The 14,856-nt window shown below is 61.6% G+C and overlaps 1 protein-coding gene across 1 annotated transcript in view; it reads left to right on the top strand.

Annotated features, from left to right (window-relative positions):
- The first annotated feature begins 5,035 nt into the window (after window positions 1-5,035).
- The window catches only part of CNPY1 (canopy FGF signaling regulator 1), a 47,084-nt gene continuing 37,263 nt past the window's right edge, over window positions 5,036-14,856 (top strand). Inside the window, exon 1 of the mRNA XM_065939657.1 lies at window positions 5,036-5,134. Within this exon, the coding sequence (XP_065795729.1) occupies window positions 5,036-5,134 (99 nt within the window). The remainder of the gene's footprint in view (window positions 5,135-14,856) is intronic.

Below are 14,856 nucleotides of genomic sequence, written 5' to 3'. Positions count from 1 at the left end.
TACTACTTCTTGAATGATCAGATGAATGAGACACAATGTTGTCCCCAAGTTCGCTTAAAAAGCAGCTATTTTGCTAATAACCATCCTTTGTGAGGCAAATTATCCCCCCTTTAAACAGGAGCGGGTAGAAGAGTTAAGGGGATTGCGGTGCATCTTCTCGGTGGGATTTCACATGCAGCTTTTGTAACAGTCACCGCTGAGCAGCAAGTCGAGAATGTACTGATGGTAGAGAACTGAAGGAGAAAAGTGGGACAAAGAAGTCACAATCGTGCAATAGCATCATTCCATCGCTCAAATTCGGATACACCCATCGTTCCCCGGCCGATAGAGCTGCTCCCGAGGTGGGGGATCACCGCCTCCTGGGAGCTGGTGGTCTCTGTCGGCCCGCCTGGCCGTCTCCGGTGCTGGGAGGCCCTGAGGCCCAGCCATGCGCGTCCCGTGACTCTCCCTGCCCCCGCCCATGCCGTCTGCCTTCCTCGCGCTGTGTCTCTGCCCCTGGCACAGCTGAGATGTGGTGCCCAGGGGTGCTGGGGGGCTTAACAGTAGAAGTGCATTTCCTCATGGCTCTGGACGCCAGAGGTCTGAAGTCCAGAGGTGTCGGCGAGGCCACATTCCCCCCGAAACTTCTGAGGAGGGCCTTTCCCGCCTCTGCCAACGTAGAGCGGAGGCTGATGATTGTCAGCTTGCGGGCGCGTAGCCTCAGCCTCTGCGTCTGCCACTCCAAGGCTCTCTGTCCATGTCTCCCTCTGGGCGACGGTCTCTGGGTTTCTCCTCTCCTTCCTAGACCCCAGTCACCCTAATGACCTCAACATGAGCTTGACCATCTGCCAAGACCCTGTCTCTAGATAAGGTCACCTCCACCGGGGCAGGGGCCGGGCACAAATCCTGCTGGACACAGTTCTGCCCACGACCCTGGGAGAGGGAGGGGAGGAGGAAGGCGGCTGCAAGATGCAGGGCGCCTGAAGCTGAGGCTCGCTCCCAAGCCCAGCCGGCTTCCCGTGTGCCTGGCTGGCACTCACACCTGCCCTGGGGGCTCTGGGCTGCCGGGGTCTCCAGCCCTGCAGGACTCCCGGGGGGCTGTGCCCCTCCAGGCCCCAGCTCAGGGTCACTGGTGTGGCTCGTCACTGGCCTCTCAGCTCATTTCCCACCCACCCCTCGTGGAACAGCACCCCCCCAGCCCCCACGCTTCTGGCGTCTTATGGACAAAACATTCAAGAAAGACTTAAGCACTGGCCACCACTTCCACTCGCAGGAGACCCAGGGTTCCTTGACAGGCAGGGTGGGGGAGCTGCCTCTTCAGGACAGCCCCCGCCTCGGGGGTCAGGGCTCGTCTCCCCGGAGGAGCTGGGGCCCCACGTAGCGGAGACAGGTGGCTCAGTGGTGGGACGCAGGCAGAGCCTGGGCCCCTCCTGGGCTGGGACCCTGCTCTGTGTCTTAGCGTCTGCCCAGGTGAATCTGCTGGTCACCCGCGCTGGTGCACAGAACTGGCTGCTGCGGGCGGCTCTGGGGGTTCAGGCAGCCTCACTCACCTCACTGGCGAGGTGTCTGCAGCCCCCGGCCCGCACTGCTCATTTCTGTGCCCCTTGGTGGGCGCGCTGCCCTCCAGGCAAACACAAGCGCCCTGAGGGCCTGGCTGGGACCTATTGTTGGGACGCCCCTGTTTCTCGCATCACCCTGCAGACCACAGGTCCTTGAACGCGGGTGACTCCTGAGCCTCTAGGGCATGTGCCCAGCAGGGTGTGGGAGTGGGGCGTGGGGAGAGGGGTCTGGACCCCCCAGGTCACGCGTGTTCTCTTGCGGGAGTGGTGTCAGCAGAGGGGGCCGGCAGGCTGCAGGCTTCCTGGGCACCGTCCCCACCCTCAGGGCTGGGAAGGGAGGTGCCCCCCACCTGCCCTCTGCAGCCCCCAGGGACCATCCCAACGGCCCCGAACACCCGCTGCGTCTCCTCCCCATTTCCAAATCTCACTCCCAGAAAGACAGAGAGGAGAGGCCGGCAGAGAGGAAGAGGCAGACGGAGGGAGGAGACAGGCGGGCCCAGCTGGGGAGAGGGCTCGCCCTCTGGCAGGCAACGTGACCCGCCAACCCCCCCAGGAGGCTCCAGGCCTGCCGCCTGCTCTAATAAACTCGAAACTCCAGTGACTTAAGTGAAGATTTCAGATTAACATTTAAATTAATGCCGGACTAGAAATGTGGAGGCCCAGGTCGCTGATGTGACTGTGTTAACTTGTTCTGTGACCTGGGGCGAAAATGTGAAATGATCTGTTCTGCTCGCGCAGCGCCTTCCCTGAGCCGGGGAGGTCAGGACGCAGGCCTGGACGACCTCACGCCCTCCAGGGCTGTCCGGGAAGCCCGGCCTTCCACGTGGGTGGAGCTCACCTCTGCCCGAGCAGCTCTGCTTGATCGCCAAGTGTGGCCCCTGGAGGCTGGGACTCCAGGCAGCTGGTGCCACAGAAGAGAAGGCAGGGCCGGGGGCGTGGGGACCACGGCGACCCTGCCGTCCACTCCGTTTTCCTCTTCCCGGCCTGTGCTGGCGCTCCCCAGACTTGGCCCGAGCTGAAAGGAGCAGGACATTAACAGGACCGATAGCCCGGGGATAGGCACAGTGGCTAGGTCCACCCCGTGAGCTCCACAGAGCCTGGAACATCCTAGACCTGCTGGATCCTGGAACACCCTGGAACCCAAGTCTGCAGACACAGAGCGAGAGCCAGGCAGGACTGGGGTCCCGGGAGGGTTGCCGGGTCCAGCTGGGGGGGGGCAGTCCGCTGAGTGGATGTGGACACTCGGTGACTTCTAGGTTATCCTCACCCTCTGATGAAGAGAGCTAAGTGAGTCAGAGCAAGTGAAGCAGGCACCCCAGGGCAGGCTCGGAAGCGCTGGGCTGTGAACAGGGACCCCGCTGCCCTCCAGGCGGGCAGCTGTAGCAGGAAGGGCTGGCGGTACTGCTGGAGCGTGGAGCCTCCTGGTCCCCCGGGCCCTGCTCCGTGGGGCTCCTCAGGCTGGCCTGCTGCGGTCCTCTGGGCGGGGAGGGAGCCATATCGCTCTCTGGAAGCCGTCTCATGGCCCTGCGGCCGCACCAGCCACTGCCCCTTCGCACTGACCGTTCCCTTCCCTGCGGCCGCGAGACTGGTTCCCACTCCCTTCCCCTCCTGGAAGAAAGGACTGAAGGGTGTCAGGAGCCTCGAGGACATTCTTCCTCACACCTGTCTGTCCCCAGGGATCCTGAGTGGTCCTCAGCTGCAGCGGTCACCCACGCTTTGTTCCCAGGAGGCCTCCTGGCCGAGATGCCAGGCCATCCGTCAGCTGCAAGGCCAGGGAGGTGTGGCCCCCACCCCGGCCGGTGGGCTCGGCGGGTCAGGGACCCCCCTGGAGACCCTTTCCTGGAACCGTAGTGGACTTGGAAGGGCAGCGGCTGAGGCCCCTCACAGAGGAGGAAGGCTGCCGTCCAGGGGGCCGGGAGAGCTGCCCCGAGTGCCCAGGGCGCTGGTCCCGAGTGACAGGAGGGCATCATTGGGTCAAGGGACTTCAGGAGGGTGCTGGGATGCCTGCTCCAGAGCCAAGTTACAAGGCCCGGAAAACTGGGATGGAGGCGTGCGGCTGCAGCCTGGGGATGGAGGAGCAGGTATGCCAGGCTCTCCTGGCATTGGGCAACCGCCCGCTGCCCTTCCAGCTCCTGCTGTCTCCTTGGACTGATGGGCTGTTCTTGGAGGCCTGAGGATGGAGAAAGAGCGGGTGCTGCTCAGGGGGCCGGCGCCTCCATAGTAGGTAACCCTAATGATCAAGGATGGCTCACACTGCCCGAGGGTCACCCAGTCAGCAGCTGGGCTGGGTGACCCACGGCCTGACTCTCAATCACGGACCTGCCCGCGTCCGTGCAGACGTGCTCTGAGCGGCCTGCAGAGAGGAACTGGGAAACGTCCTCCAGTCTCTTTAAGCCTCACTGTGACACAGGGTCACTCTCCAGGCTCCGAGGAGTGTCGAAAGTGTGGCTCACGACCCAGCACGGGGCAGGCAGGGTGTGTCTGTAGTGTCGGCGTCGGCAAGACTGTGGTTGGCCCTTGCTGCCGCTGATGCAGGCTGAGCCCACGCCATTCCTCTCTGGTGTTCAGTGGGTTGTTGTCCAGTCGCTCAGTCATGTCCGACTCTTTGCGACGCCATGGACGGCAGCACGCCAGGCCTCCCTGTCCTTCACCATCTCCCGGAGTTTGCTCAAGCTCAAGTCCATTGAGTCGGCGATGCTAACCAGGAAACAGCGCTAAAACCAAGGTCGGCTGTGCCGGCGTTCAGATTTGGGAATTTAAAGGTTATCCTCTTCACCCCTGAAATGCAGTGCTCAAATCAGACAGAAAACGCGTTCGCGCCTCGTTTCACACCAGGCAAGGGGCTGTGAGCAGCCCAGGCTTTGCTGGGCTCCTCCGACATCCGTGTCAGAATGGGGGCAAAGACAGAACGTTCAAAACCAGCGTCCTGTTGAGCAAACGAGGTTGATGCTGGAGGCATCACTTCGTTTACTTTTTCTTGCTAAGAATTCTCAGCTGGGCAGCCCTGCCTGGGAAGAGGCGCAGAATCAGCTATAGAGCTGGGTAGGGAGGTCCGTTTCAGAGGTTCCCTGAGATTTTAAACTCAGCCAAAGAGTGTCTTTGGGAGCAGGGCCCGGTTTTGGACAAAATGTTTCCTTTGCTGAGGCTCTGTGGGTGTAATGACTGTGACCCAGTGGGGCTTAGGGAACGCTGAAGGACTCGGAGCGGAGGTCTCTCTATTCTTTAAAAAAAACAAAAGGTGTGTTTTACATGAAAACGTAAAACGTATGTGGTTTATGAAAAACACAGGGGGCCAAAGGATAAGCAAAGGAAGCCTCGGTCTGGCTGTCTTTGAAAGTTCTGCGCGTCTCAGCCTGTGCAGAAGCGACCGGAGGAGGGGAGCCGTCGCAGCCCCGGGGACCGCGGGCTCGTGACTCTGCAGCTGGACGGGGGCTCGGGGCGGGGGCCCTTCCGGGAGTAACGCGCGCTCCTTGCCTTGTTTAGCGTGCAGAGCGCTGATGGACGAGGTGGAGTACGACGTCACCAAGGCTCGGCAGGAGAAGACCAAGGTGGGCTCCTTCCGAATGAATCCTGACGGGACTCAGGAGAGGAGAAAGGTAGCGGAAAAGAAATTATGTCCCCGTGTATAATTGCGGGTGCGGGCAATTACCAGCCATTTATCCAAACAGCAGTTGGTCTTAATCTCCTAACCTTTCTCTTGTTCAGGGTATCAGCTCTAAATTGCTTCTGAGTCCTGGGGGACCCAAAGTAATCTTTAAGCTTGAAATTGAAGTCTCTCTCCCAGCACCTAAATTTTGTGTCTCGTCAGGTCGGAAGGCGTTCTGGCACTGTTGTGCATCAGTATAAAAATAGCGCTTCCACGGTTCTTGGGCGAGGCCTGCAGGGGACCCCGAGCGGCTGCGGGGGCTGCCTAGGGACCTCGGAGGCTGGGCACCACCTCCCCCGCCGCCGCCGCTCCCCACCCCTGCCGTCACGATCCGCAGAGGATCCTCCTGGGGTAAGGATGCGAGACCCGTCTCTGAGACAGACCCAGTCACTCGTCTGAGTGGAAAGATGGATATGCTTCCTCCATGGATGCCCCCAGGAGGGCCCCCCGCCCCGCCTCGCCCCGCCGCACCCTGAGTGTCTGATGGCAGGGGTCTGAGGACCCAGGAGGGAGGGGCTAGATGGGGCCAGGGCGAATGTGGGCTCCTGTCTCCTCCCCCCAGCCGGCAATCAGGTGGTAAATGCCCAGACGAGTAAGCGATTTCACAGTCATCCTGAGCCAAACAAGGGCTTCGCTTGTGACTCAGTCAGTAAAGAATCCGCCTGCAATGCGGACTGACCTGGGTTCAGTCCCTGGGTCGGGAAGATCCCCTGGAGGCGGGCATGGCAACCCACCCCAGTATTCTTGCCTGGAGAATCCCGTGGACAGAGGAGCCTGGTGGGCTACAGCTCATGGGGTCGCAAAGAGTCGGACATGACCGACCGACTGACACACACAAGTGAATCAAGGCTGGAGACGGTGTTGCACCACGTCGCCCAGCGCGCTCTGGGCTGAACGGACGTTGGGTTTGGATTTCCTGGTTTGCTCCAGCGCTTGGACAAGTGGCCGAGGTGGGCCGTCCGCTTTTTCCACCTCTTTCTGGAGCATTTGCCCATCAGAGAGCGTGGGAGTGGGCTGGTCAAGGCCCAGCAGGACACTCTGAAGGGCGCCTTTAAGAGATGTGGTGGGTCAGGAGCCACCCCGAGAAGGGCAGGGCCTTCCTTCCCACATCAACCCTTCTCCCGTAATTTCACCAGGTAATTCACCAGAATGATCAGATAATTCTGATAACTCAGCTGCTTCCCCGGGAAGGACCATGACAGCTTGCGTCACCGTGCACCCACGGCAGCTCCATTCAGGCCGATTCCCCGTGACAAGGTGGCCCCGGCGGCCACAGTGACCTGCGGGGGGGAGCAGCCCGGGCCCCTCCACCGGCCGCACCGTCTCCCACCGTCCAGCAGGGCAGCGAAGGTGTGTGTGCTGGGGCCAGTGAGGCCTCTGAAGTAAAGGGAGGGTCGCTACAGTAAAAGGTTAGACTGTGGGTTACCTGACCCGCTGCTGGTGCATCTGGGCCAGGACAGAGGAAGGAGCCTTTCTCTAAAGAATGACTGACCCAGGGGACCCGGAAGGTCCCAGAGGAGGTGGCGGGGTGGGGACCTCGGGGAGCTGGCGGCTGTTTATAGAGAACCCCGCCACGCCCGTCTTTCAGTGATTTCCCAGCCTGACAGCGACCTGCAGAATAAACCTACTTTCTGATGACAACATGCAGAGCAGGTCAGCGGTGACTCAGGGTCCCGTGGAGACAGTAAGCCCCGTGGGGCTGGGCCGGGGTGCACCTGGGCCTTGCACCCTCCAAGCTCTCCCACTGCGTCCCTGGGGGTCTTCCCTGGGGTCCGTGCGGAGTGCCCCGAGCTCCCACGTGGACTCACCTCTAGCAGCGACAGGCTTCCTCACCCCACTTGGTTCTGCTCTGAGATGATCGACTTGAAACCACATTTTCAAAGTCGCCGCATACTGTCTGCTGAGCCCCGAGGGCTGCAATTCCAGCGCGTCCATCCCTCAGGCCAGGATGACCTCGAGTCCCGGCAACCGTGAGCCCATCCTGGGGCATGTTCAGCAGTCACGGGGAGAGGCCCCCCAGCTCCAGACCTTGGCGCTGGAGCCGGACGCTCCAGGCTGGCACGGGGAGGCTCCATGGTGCCCGGAAAGGCTGGGCTTCCAGCCATGTGTCCTGGAACCGTGTGGCTTTGGGGTCAGGGCTGGCGGTCAGTCTCCCGGCCTCTGGCCCACATGAGGCCAGTGACCGCGGCGGCTCCCAGGCCTCACAGAAGCCAGCGGCCTTCCCTCCCACCCACTTAGGAAACGCTCCCCGGCTTCAAAGCCCCGCGACCATTTTCTAGGCCAGTCGGACTTGAAACGCAAGGCCTCGTGTGGTGTGAAGTCGGAGCCTCACCCGCCGCCTTGGATGCGGGCCTGGCGGGCCTGCCGGCGGGGCTGGTGTGCAGCCATCTCTCAGTCCTTCTGCCGCAAGCAAGCGCGCAGCCTGTGTGTGCTCAACTTGGTGTTTGAGAAGCACGCGTGCGCACACACACACACACACACACACACACACACACAAAACAAGCGCCCGGCGGGACTGGGCCTGCGCTCCGCTGGGAGAGGGCTAGGCTCAGGGTGCATCCCGACACGCTGGCCAAGGGCGCGAGACCCACCTCCCGCCCTGTCCTGCTTTCTCGTTTCCTGGTTTGGTCCTATTTCTCCACTGACCGGCGTGCTGCGCCCTCCAAGCTGAGGGTCCGGGGTGGCAGGGGGGAGACAGGCCTTCGTCGGAGGGAAGGGGAGGGCCCTTCTGAGAGGCCCGAGCTGGCATTTCCAGCGTAGTGTGGACGGTTTATGCACAGGTCCATTCAGCCTGCTTGCCCATACCCAGCCTGGCGCCGGGGAGGGTGGTGTGGCAGGAGGGACGTGGCTAGCTGCTCTGGGCTGGGTCATGCGTGGTGAGTGGGCTGCAGCCGGCCGTGCCCAGCGTGCTCTGTCCCCCGTGAAGGTGGGCTCAGAAGACGAGGCGCGGGCGGGGGCAGGCCCCGAGGGGCCACGTGTCCCCCAGACAGCAGCTCCTGCTGCCCCATCGCTGCCGCAGCCCGAGGACCAGGGTGCCCTGCACGCCTCCCCCACGGCCTTTTCTCCGCCCTCCATGCTCTGCAGAGGCAGCAGCGGGGCCTGTGCAGAAATCCACCCGCCTTCTGCTGTTCCCTGACTCTTCCCGTGGGCATCCCAGCTGGGAAGCCGAAGCCCCTGGCCAGGAGCCGGGGGAGCCTGGGAGACGTGCTGGGGGGCCCCGGGGAGCCTGTGCTCAGGCTGCACCCGCTCCAGGAGGCAGGCCCGGCTCTGCGGGGTTAGGACCTGCCCTGGTCCCGCCCGCCAGTTGGACCCCCCTTGCTTTGGCTCTCCCGTGCCCTGTGGCCCTGGGTCAGCCTGGCCTTGAGCCCTGCTCCCCGCTTTCCTCTCTCAGCTCCGTACACCCCTGTGCAGGGCTGCCTGCCCCGGAGGCCGCTCGCTGGACCACGGACACCAGGACACGCCCCCTGCGTGGCCACTGTAGGATGCTGGGAGGTGGGGACGTCCGGAGGGCCGGCCCTTGGAGGATGGGGTCGGACTCGGGTGGGGTCAGGTCAGGGTTGAAGTCAGGTTTGGGGTTGAGGTGGGAGATCGGGGTTGGGGTGGGAGGTCAGAGTTGTGATGGGAGGTTGGTTGGGGTGGGAGGTCAGGGGTGGGAGGTCAGACTTGGGGTGGGAGGTCGGGGTTGGGTGGGAGGTCAGGATTGGGGTGGGAGGTTAGGATTGGGGTGGGAGGTCAGGGATGGGGTGGGAGGTCAGACTTGGGGTGGGAGGTCGGGGTTGGGGTGGGAGGTCAGACTTGGAGTGGGAGGTCGGGGTTGGGTGGGAGGTCAGGATTGGGGTGGGAGGTCGGGGTTGGGTGGGAGGTCAGGGGTGGGATGGGAGGTCAGGGTTGGGGTGGGAGGTCAGGGATGGGTGGGAGGTTAGGATTGGCGTGGCAGGTCAGGGATGGGGTGGGAGGTCAGGGATGGGGTGGGAGGTCAGGGTTGGGGTGGGAGGTCAGGGATGGGGTGGGAGGTCAGGGATGGGTGGGAGGTCAGGGTTGGGGTGGGAGGTCAGGGATGGGTGGGAGGTCAGGGATGGGTGGGAGGTTAGGATTGGGGTGGGAGGTCAGGGTTGGGGTGGGAGGTCAGTGTTGGGTGGGAGGTCAGGGTTGGGGTGGGAGGTCAGGGTTGGGTGGGAGGTCAGGGTTGGGGTGGGAGGTCAGGGATGGGTGGGAGGTTAGGATTGGGGTGGGAGGTCAGGGATGGGGTGGGAGGTCAGGGTTGGGGTGGGAGGTCAGTGTTGGGTGGGAGGTCAGGGTTGGGGTGGGAGGTCAGGGATGGGTGGGAGGTCAGGGTTGGGGTGGGAGGTCAGGGATGGGGTGGGAGGTCAGGGTTGGGGTGCGAGGTCAGGGTTGGGTGGGAGGTCAGGGTTGGGGTGGGAGGTCAGGGATGGGTGGGAGGTTAGGATTGGCGTGGCAGGTCAGGGATGGGGTGGGAGGTCAGGGATGGGGTGGGAGGTCAGGGTTGGGGTGGGAGGTCAGGGATGGGGTGAGAGGTCAGGGATGGGTGGGAGGTCAGGGTTGGGGTGGGAGGTCAGGGTTGGGGTGGGAGGTCAGGGATGGGTGGGAGGTTAGGATTGGCGTGGCAGGTCAGGGTTGGGGTGGGAGGTCAGGGATGGGTGGGAGGTTAGGATTGGGGTGGGAGGTCAGGGATGGGGTGGGAGGTTAGGATTGGGGTGGGAGGTCAGGGTTGGGGTGGGAGGTCAGGGATGGGGTGGGAGGTCAGGGATGGGTGGGAGGTTAGGATTGGGGTGGGAGGTCAGGGATGGGGTGGGAGGTCAGGGATGGGTGGGAGGTTAGGATTGGGGTGGGAGGTCAGGGATGGGGTGGGAGGTCAGGGATGGGTGGGAGGTTAGGATTGGCGTGGCAGGTCAGGGTTGGGGTGGGAGGTCAGGGATGGGTGGGAGGTCAGGGTTGGGGTGGGAGGTCAGGGTTGGGGTGGGAGGTCAGGGATGGGGTGGGAGGTCAGGGATGGGTGGGAGGTTAGGATTGGGGTGGGAGGTCAGGGATGGGGTGGGAGGTCAGGGATGGGTGGGAGGTTAGGATTGGGGTGGGAGGTCAGGGATGGGGTGGGAGGTCAGGGATGGGTGGGAGGTTAGGATTGGCGTGGCAGGTCAGGGTTGGGGTGGGAGGTCAGGGATGGGTGGGAGGTTAGGATTGGCGTGGCAGGTCAGGGTTGGGGTGGGAGGTCAGGGATGGGTGGGAGGTTAGGATTGGGGTGGGAGGTCAGGGTTGGGGTGGGAGGTCAGGGTTGGGTGGGAGGTCAGGGTTGGGGTGGGAGGTCAGGGATGGGTGGGAGGTTAGGATTGGGGTGGGAGGTCAGGGATGGGGTGGGAGGTCAGGGATGGGTGGGAGGTTAGGATTGGGGTGGGAGGTCAGGGTTGGGGTGTGAGGTCAGGGTTGGGTGGGAGGTCAGGGTTGGGGTGGGAGGTCAGGGATGGGTGGGAGGTTAGGATTGGCGTGGCAGGTCAGGGTTGGGGTGGGAGGTCAAGGTTGGGGTGGGGGAGCTGTGGCAGATGTGGCCTTTCCCGTTTCCCCGGGGGCTCCCACTGACTCCAGGAACCCTGCTCTCTCCTAGAGTTTTCTCCAGTGAGCAGAAAGGAGTAGAGTGGGGGTGGGGCAGTGCAGGGAAGGGGTCCAGTACTCCTGGGTGCGGTACCTCTCAGGAGCGCTCCCCCCGCTCTGGACCAGCCCCAGTGGACTTGGGCCCCAGCCACACCCGGAAGATCCACCTTCACCTTCTGCCCCCACTTCCGCAGACACTGCCCCCGCCCCGCCCATGTTTGGAGAAGGGAGGGGAGGGGGCAATGACCCTCCAGTGAAACCCAGACCCAGACAGTTACCGTGAGGTCCTCTCAGGCAAAGTGCCCCTCTGGTCCCCCTCCCCAGGAGGGCCACCGGGCCACCATCAGCTCCCCACTCGGCGTGGCGGGCTGGGAGACCCTGGGGGAGAGGCCCCATTTTCTCTGAGTGGCAACCAAGCAAGGTCTGGATGGGCGCTTTGCAGACTCAGTGGACAGCGGAGCCTGGGGTGCCCAGCCTGGCTCCATGCCCCGGACCCGGGCAGGCCTGAAGGGAGGGGCGTGCAGTGCTGAGATGAGGAGAAGTCTCATTTGCTGGAACATCCTCGTGGCAGCACGGGGATGTTTGCCAGCGAGATGAGAGGCTGAGTGTTGGACAGTCACGGGCCAGCTGGGGGGCAGAGGGGAACTCATTCCCCTAGTGACGGTCAGACTGCAGGTCGCCCCCAACCAGCGAGCCACCAGTCAGCACCCAGGGGTGAAACTGGCGTGGAAACATGTACGTGAAGTGTCAGAGTGCACCTTGACAAAGGAAGCTATGGTCTCCTGACGCTTTATGTAAGGAGTTGCATTGGAAAAAGTGGGTCACGTCCCAAACATTGAGAGCCACGGCCCCAGATGGCCCTTCTCAGCACGGGGCCGCAGCCTAAAGGTGTTTCATTCTGGAGGACTATTCGTCCCCAAACATGCCACAGGAATTGCTGTTCCCCATGCGGAAACCAACAGAACCTCTCCTCCAGGGGTTACGGCAGAAAGCAGGGCTGGGTTTTGGTGGGCCGCGCTGTCCGTGGACCCAGGGACCAAGGCGCCCTGGGGGCCACGGTTGTCTCCCCAGCCCAGCGGGGCCCCCGGCAGCCTGGCTCCCAGCTCCCAGCAGCCGTAGCTCAGAGGTTATGCTCTGGCCCCGGGGCCACCTTGAGCCAGGACGCCTGGTGCGTGTTCAGCCGGCGCTGGGGGTGGTGGAGAGGAGGAGTTCTCAGACCTCAGAAGGGAGCACCGTGAGCACATGTGACGGCGGTGAGAGACGATCTGGCCTTCGTCCCCACCCCCGGCATCAGAGCTTGATGGTTTCAAGCTACTCATTTCAAAAAGGCGGCCCTGGGAAGCGCTCAGCCTCGAACAACGGGCCAACCAGCTAAAGCAGCGTCTCCTGTCCTACACAGGAGATAGTCTGCATGCTGGTGGCCCTGGGGGTGAGTTTGGAGGCCCGGGGACCCGAGGGGTGACCGAGCCCCTTTGTGCCTTTCCCGTCTGCCATTCTTGGCAGAAAGAGAGCTCGGCCTGGTGGGCGGAGTCTCCTCGTGGCCCCCAGTGAGCCAAGCTTCTCCCGGTGTCACGTGTAGACAGCCCTCAGAACAGAAAAACGGGAAAGTGTTGCCTTAGGTTCCTTTTCAACAAGTGGGGAATTTGTCCAAAAGACCCCGACACCCCAGCCCCAAGACAGTCCGGATGGTACCTTAAGGTCAGGATACCATGAGGGGTCCCCGGGAGGTCAGGCCAGCCCTGGGGTGGGGGCTGCTGCCTGAGGCTCGGGTGGCGGTGGTCTTGTGGCAGGTCCACCCGGCGGTCCACACTTCTGCCCTGTGCTGTGAGCACGAGGGCTCAGAGACGGTGTGGAGACCCTAGTGTGGCGATGGGACTGAAACGGGGTTGGGGGACAGTCCTGAGCTCTCTCGAATTTTCCTGCAAGCAATAGAAAGAGATGGTGTGGATGGGTGCAGGGCTGGAAGCTACACTGGCAAGCAGGAGTTGGGGGACCACCCCTATGTCGTTTTATGGACGTTGTCAGCCCGTGGTGTGTGTCTGTTCAGTGGCTAAGTTGTGTCTGACTCTTTGCAACCCCATGGACTGCAACACGCCAGGCCTCCCTGTCCATCACCACTTCCCGGAGTTTGCTCAAACTCACGTCCATTGAGTGGGTGATGCCATCCAACCAACTCATCCTCTGTCATCCCCATCTCCTCCTGCCCTCAATCTTCCCCAGCTTCAGGGTCTTTTCCAGTGAGTTGGCTCTTCCCATCAGGTGGCCAAAGTATTGGAACTTCAGCTTCAGTCCTTACAATGAATATTCAGGCAGTGGTTAACACCTTAATCAATTTATTACTTTGACAACTGAAGATAAAATTATGTTCACATGGACCCGTGAATCAGCATGTAAGAAAATCAGAAAGGTGCAGTGCAGTTTTCAAGTACAAAAAAGAAGTGACTACTCAATGTATACAGATACTCCCCATGAGTGATCATCTGGTCTTGGGAAACGAGGACACAGAATATATGACTCAATGGTGATGGGGTCATCCTGGCATTGCTGTGAGGCTTCGTTTTTTTTTTTTTTTTTGCTCATCTTTCTAAAGTTTTCCCATCATGAACAGATTACTACTGTGTAATTTTTAAAAATTGAGTTTTGGTTGTTTTTTTTTCCCTGAGAAATCAAAAGGATTCCATGTCATTTCAGGAGTTCCAATTCTCAAAAGTAGCCTTGCTCTCAGTGAGGTGGAAGGCACACGTGGCTCTCTGCTACACAGAACACGCGACAGAAGCAGGCAGGTGGCCACCCACCGTCTGTGCGGCCTCTGCTCCCGGCTCCTGGGGGCCCCCGGGTCAGCGGCGGGGGGCCGCCTTCCATCCCCGCCCTGTGGAGGTTCGGACAGTCCCGGGAAGGCAGCGCTGGAGTCAGGGGGCTGTCACCTCTGTCTCTGTTGCCGATTCTTCCCTCTAAAGCCGCGGGGGCCCAGGACCCAGTCTCTGAGACGAGCGGATCTCCTGTCTCAGGCGTCCAGAGGACACTCGCAGAATCTGTGTGTTCAGTCCTCGGCAGCCTGGCTGCTTTCCTCCCAGGCTCTCTTTCCCCTCTCTCCCGGAGAAGAACGAGGAGAAGGAGAAACCTTTCTCGTTTTCCAGACTGTACGCTTGGGGTTCGTTGCATCTCTGTCATTCGTTTGCTTGACGGCTTTGACTATGTGTCATCTTCTCTTTTACCTCTCCTTTTATTCTTTTATTTTTTTAAACAAGTTATATTTGAACTTTTTTCTATAAAGAATCCTTTTTTTTAAATCTATTTACTTTAGGCTGCGCTGGTCTTCGTTGCTACACGCGGCTTTCTCTGGTTGCAGCCGGCAGGGGCTGCCCTCCGTTGGGGGCGCAGGCTTCTCACTGCGGTGCCTCCTCTCGTTGCGGAGCACAGGCTCGAGGCACACGGGCTTCAGTAGCTGCAGCTGGAGGCCTCAGTAGCTGTGGCTCGCAGGCTTTGGTTGCCCCGTGGCATCTTCCCAGACCAGGGTAGAACCCGTGTCCCCTGAACTGGCAGGCGGATTCTTACCCACAGAGCCACCAGAGAAGTTCCTCTCTCACTTTTTTAAAAAGAGAAGCCCTCTGGCTCTGTGCTGATTTGTTGATACAGTGCCACGGGCATCTTTCCCGTGTGAGTCCAGGGACAGCTCCCACGACGAGAGCTGCCCTCCTGCCCACCGGCGCCGGTGGGCGGGGGAGGCCGCTGCCGTGCTCATTCAGGGACCCGGTCCTCGGGTTCCCCTGCATGTTCTGAGAGAGGGTGGGGAATTCAGGGCAGGGGACTCCCGGGGGAGGTCCAGAGGGCAGACTGAGAGTGAAATGTCTCCCTTCTGCCCGCACACCCAGCTCTGGCTCTGGCGCCCGTGCTCACCTGATCGGTTTCCAGGGAGCTGGGGTCAGGTGACCATATGGTAGTTCCGCCCTGTGGCCGCTGGGGACAGGCTTGCCGCGGGAGCTCTCTGGTCACCAGGCATCTAGGGTGTCACCCAAGTCAGGGTTCCTCAAACCAACGACCTGCAGCCCCAGCGCAGAGCAGCTCAAA

The sequence above is a fragment of the Muntiacus reevesi genome, chromosome 6 (genome assembly GCF_963930625.1).
Source record: "Muntiacus reevesi chromosome 6, mMunRee1.1, whole genome shotgun sequence".
NCBI classification, from domain to species: Eukaryota; Metazoa; Chordata; class Mammalia; order Artiodactyla; family Cervidae; genus Muntiacus; species Muntiacus reevesi.
This window is presented reverse-complemented; position numbering and strand designations above follow the sequence as displayed.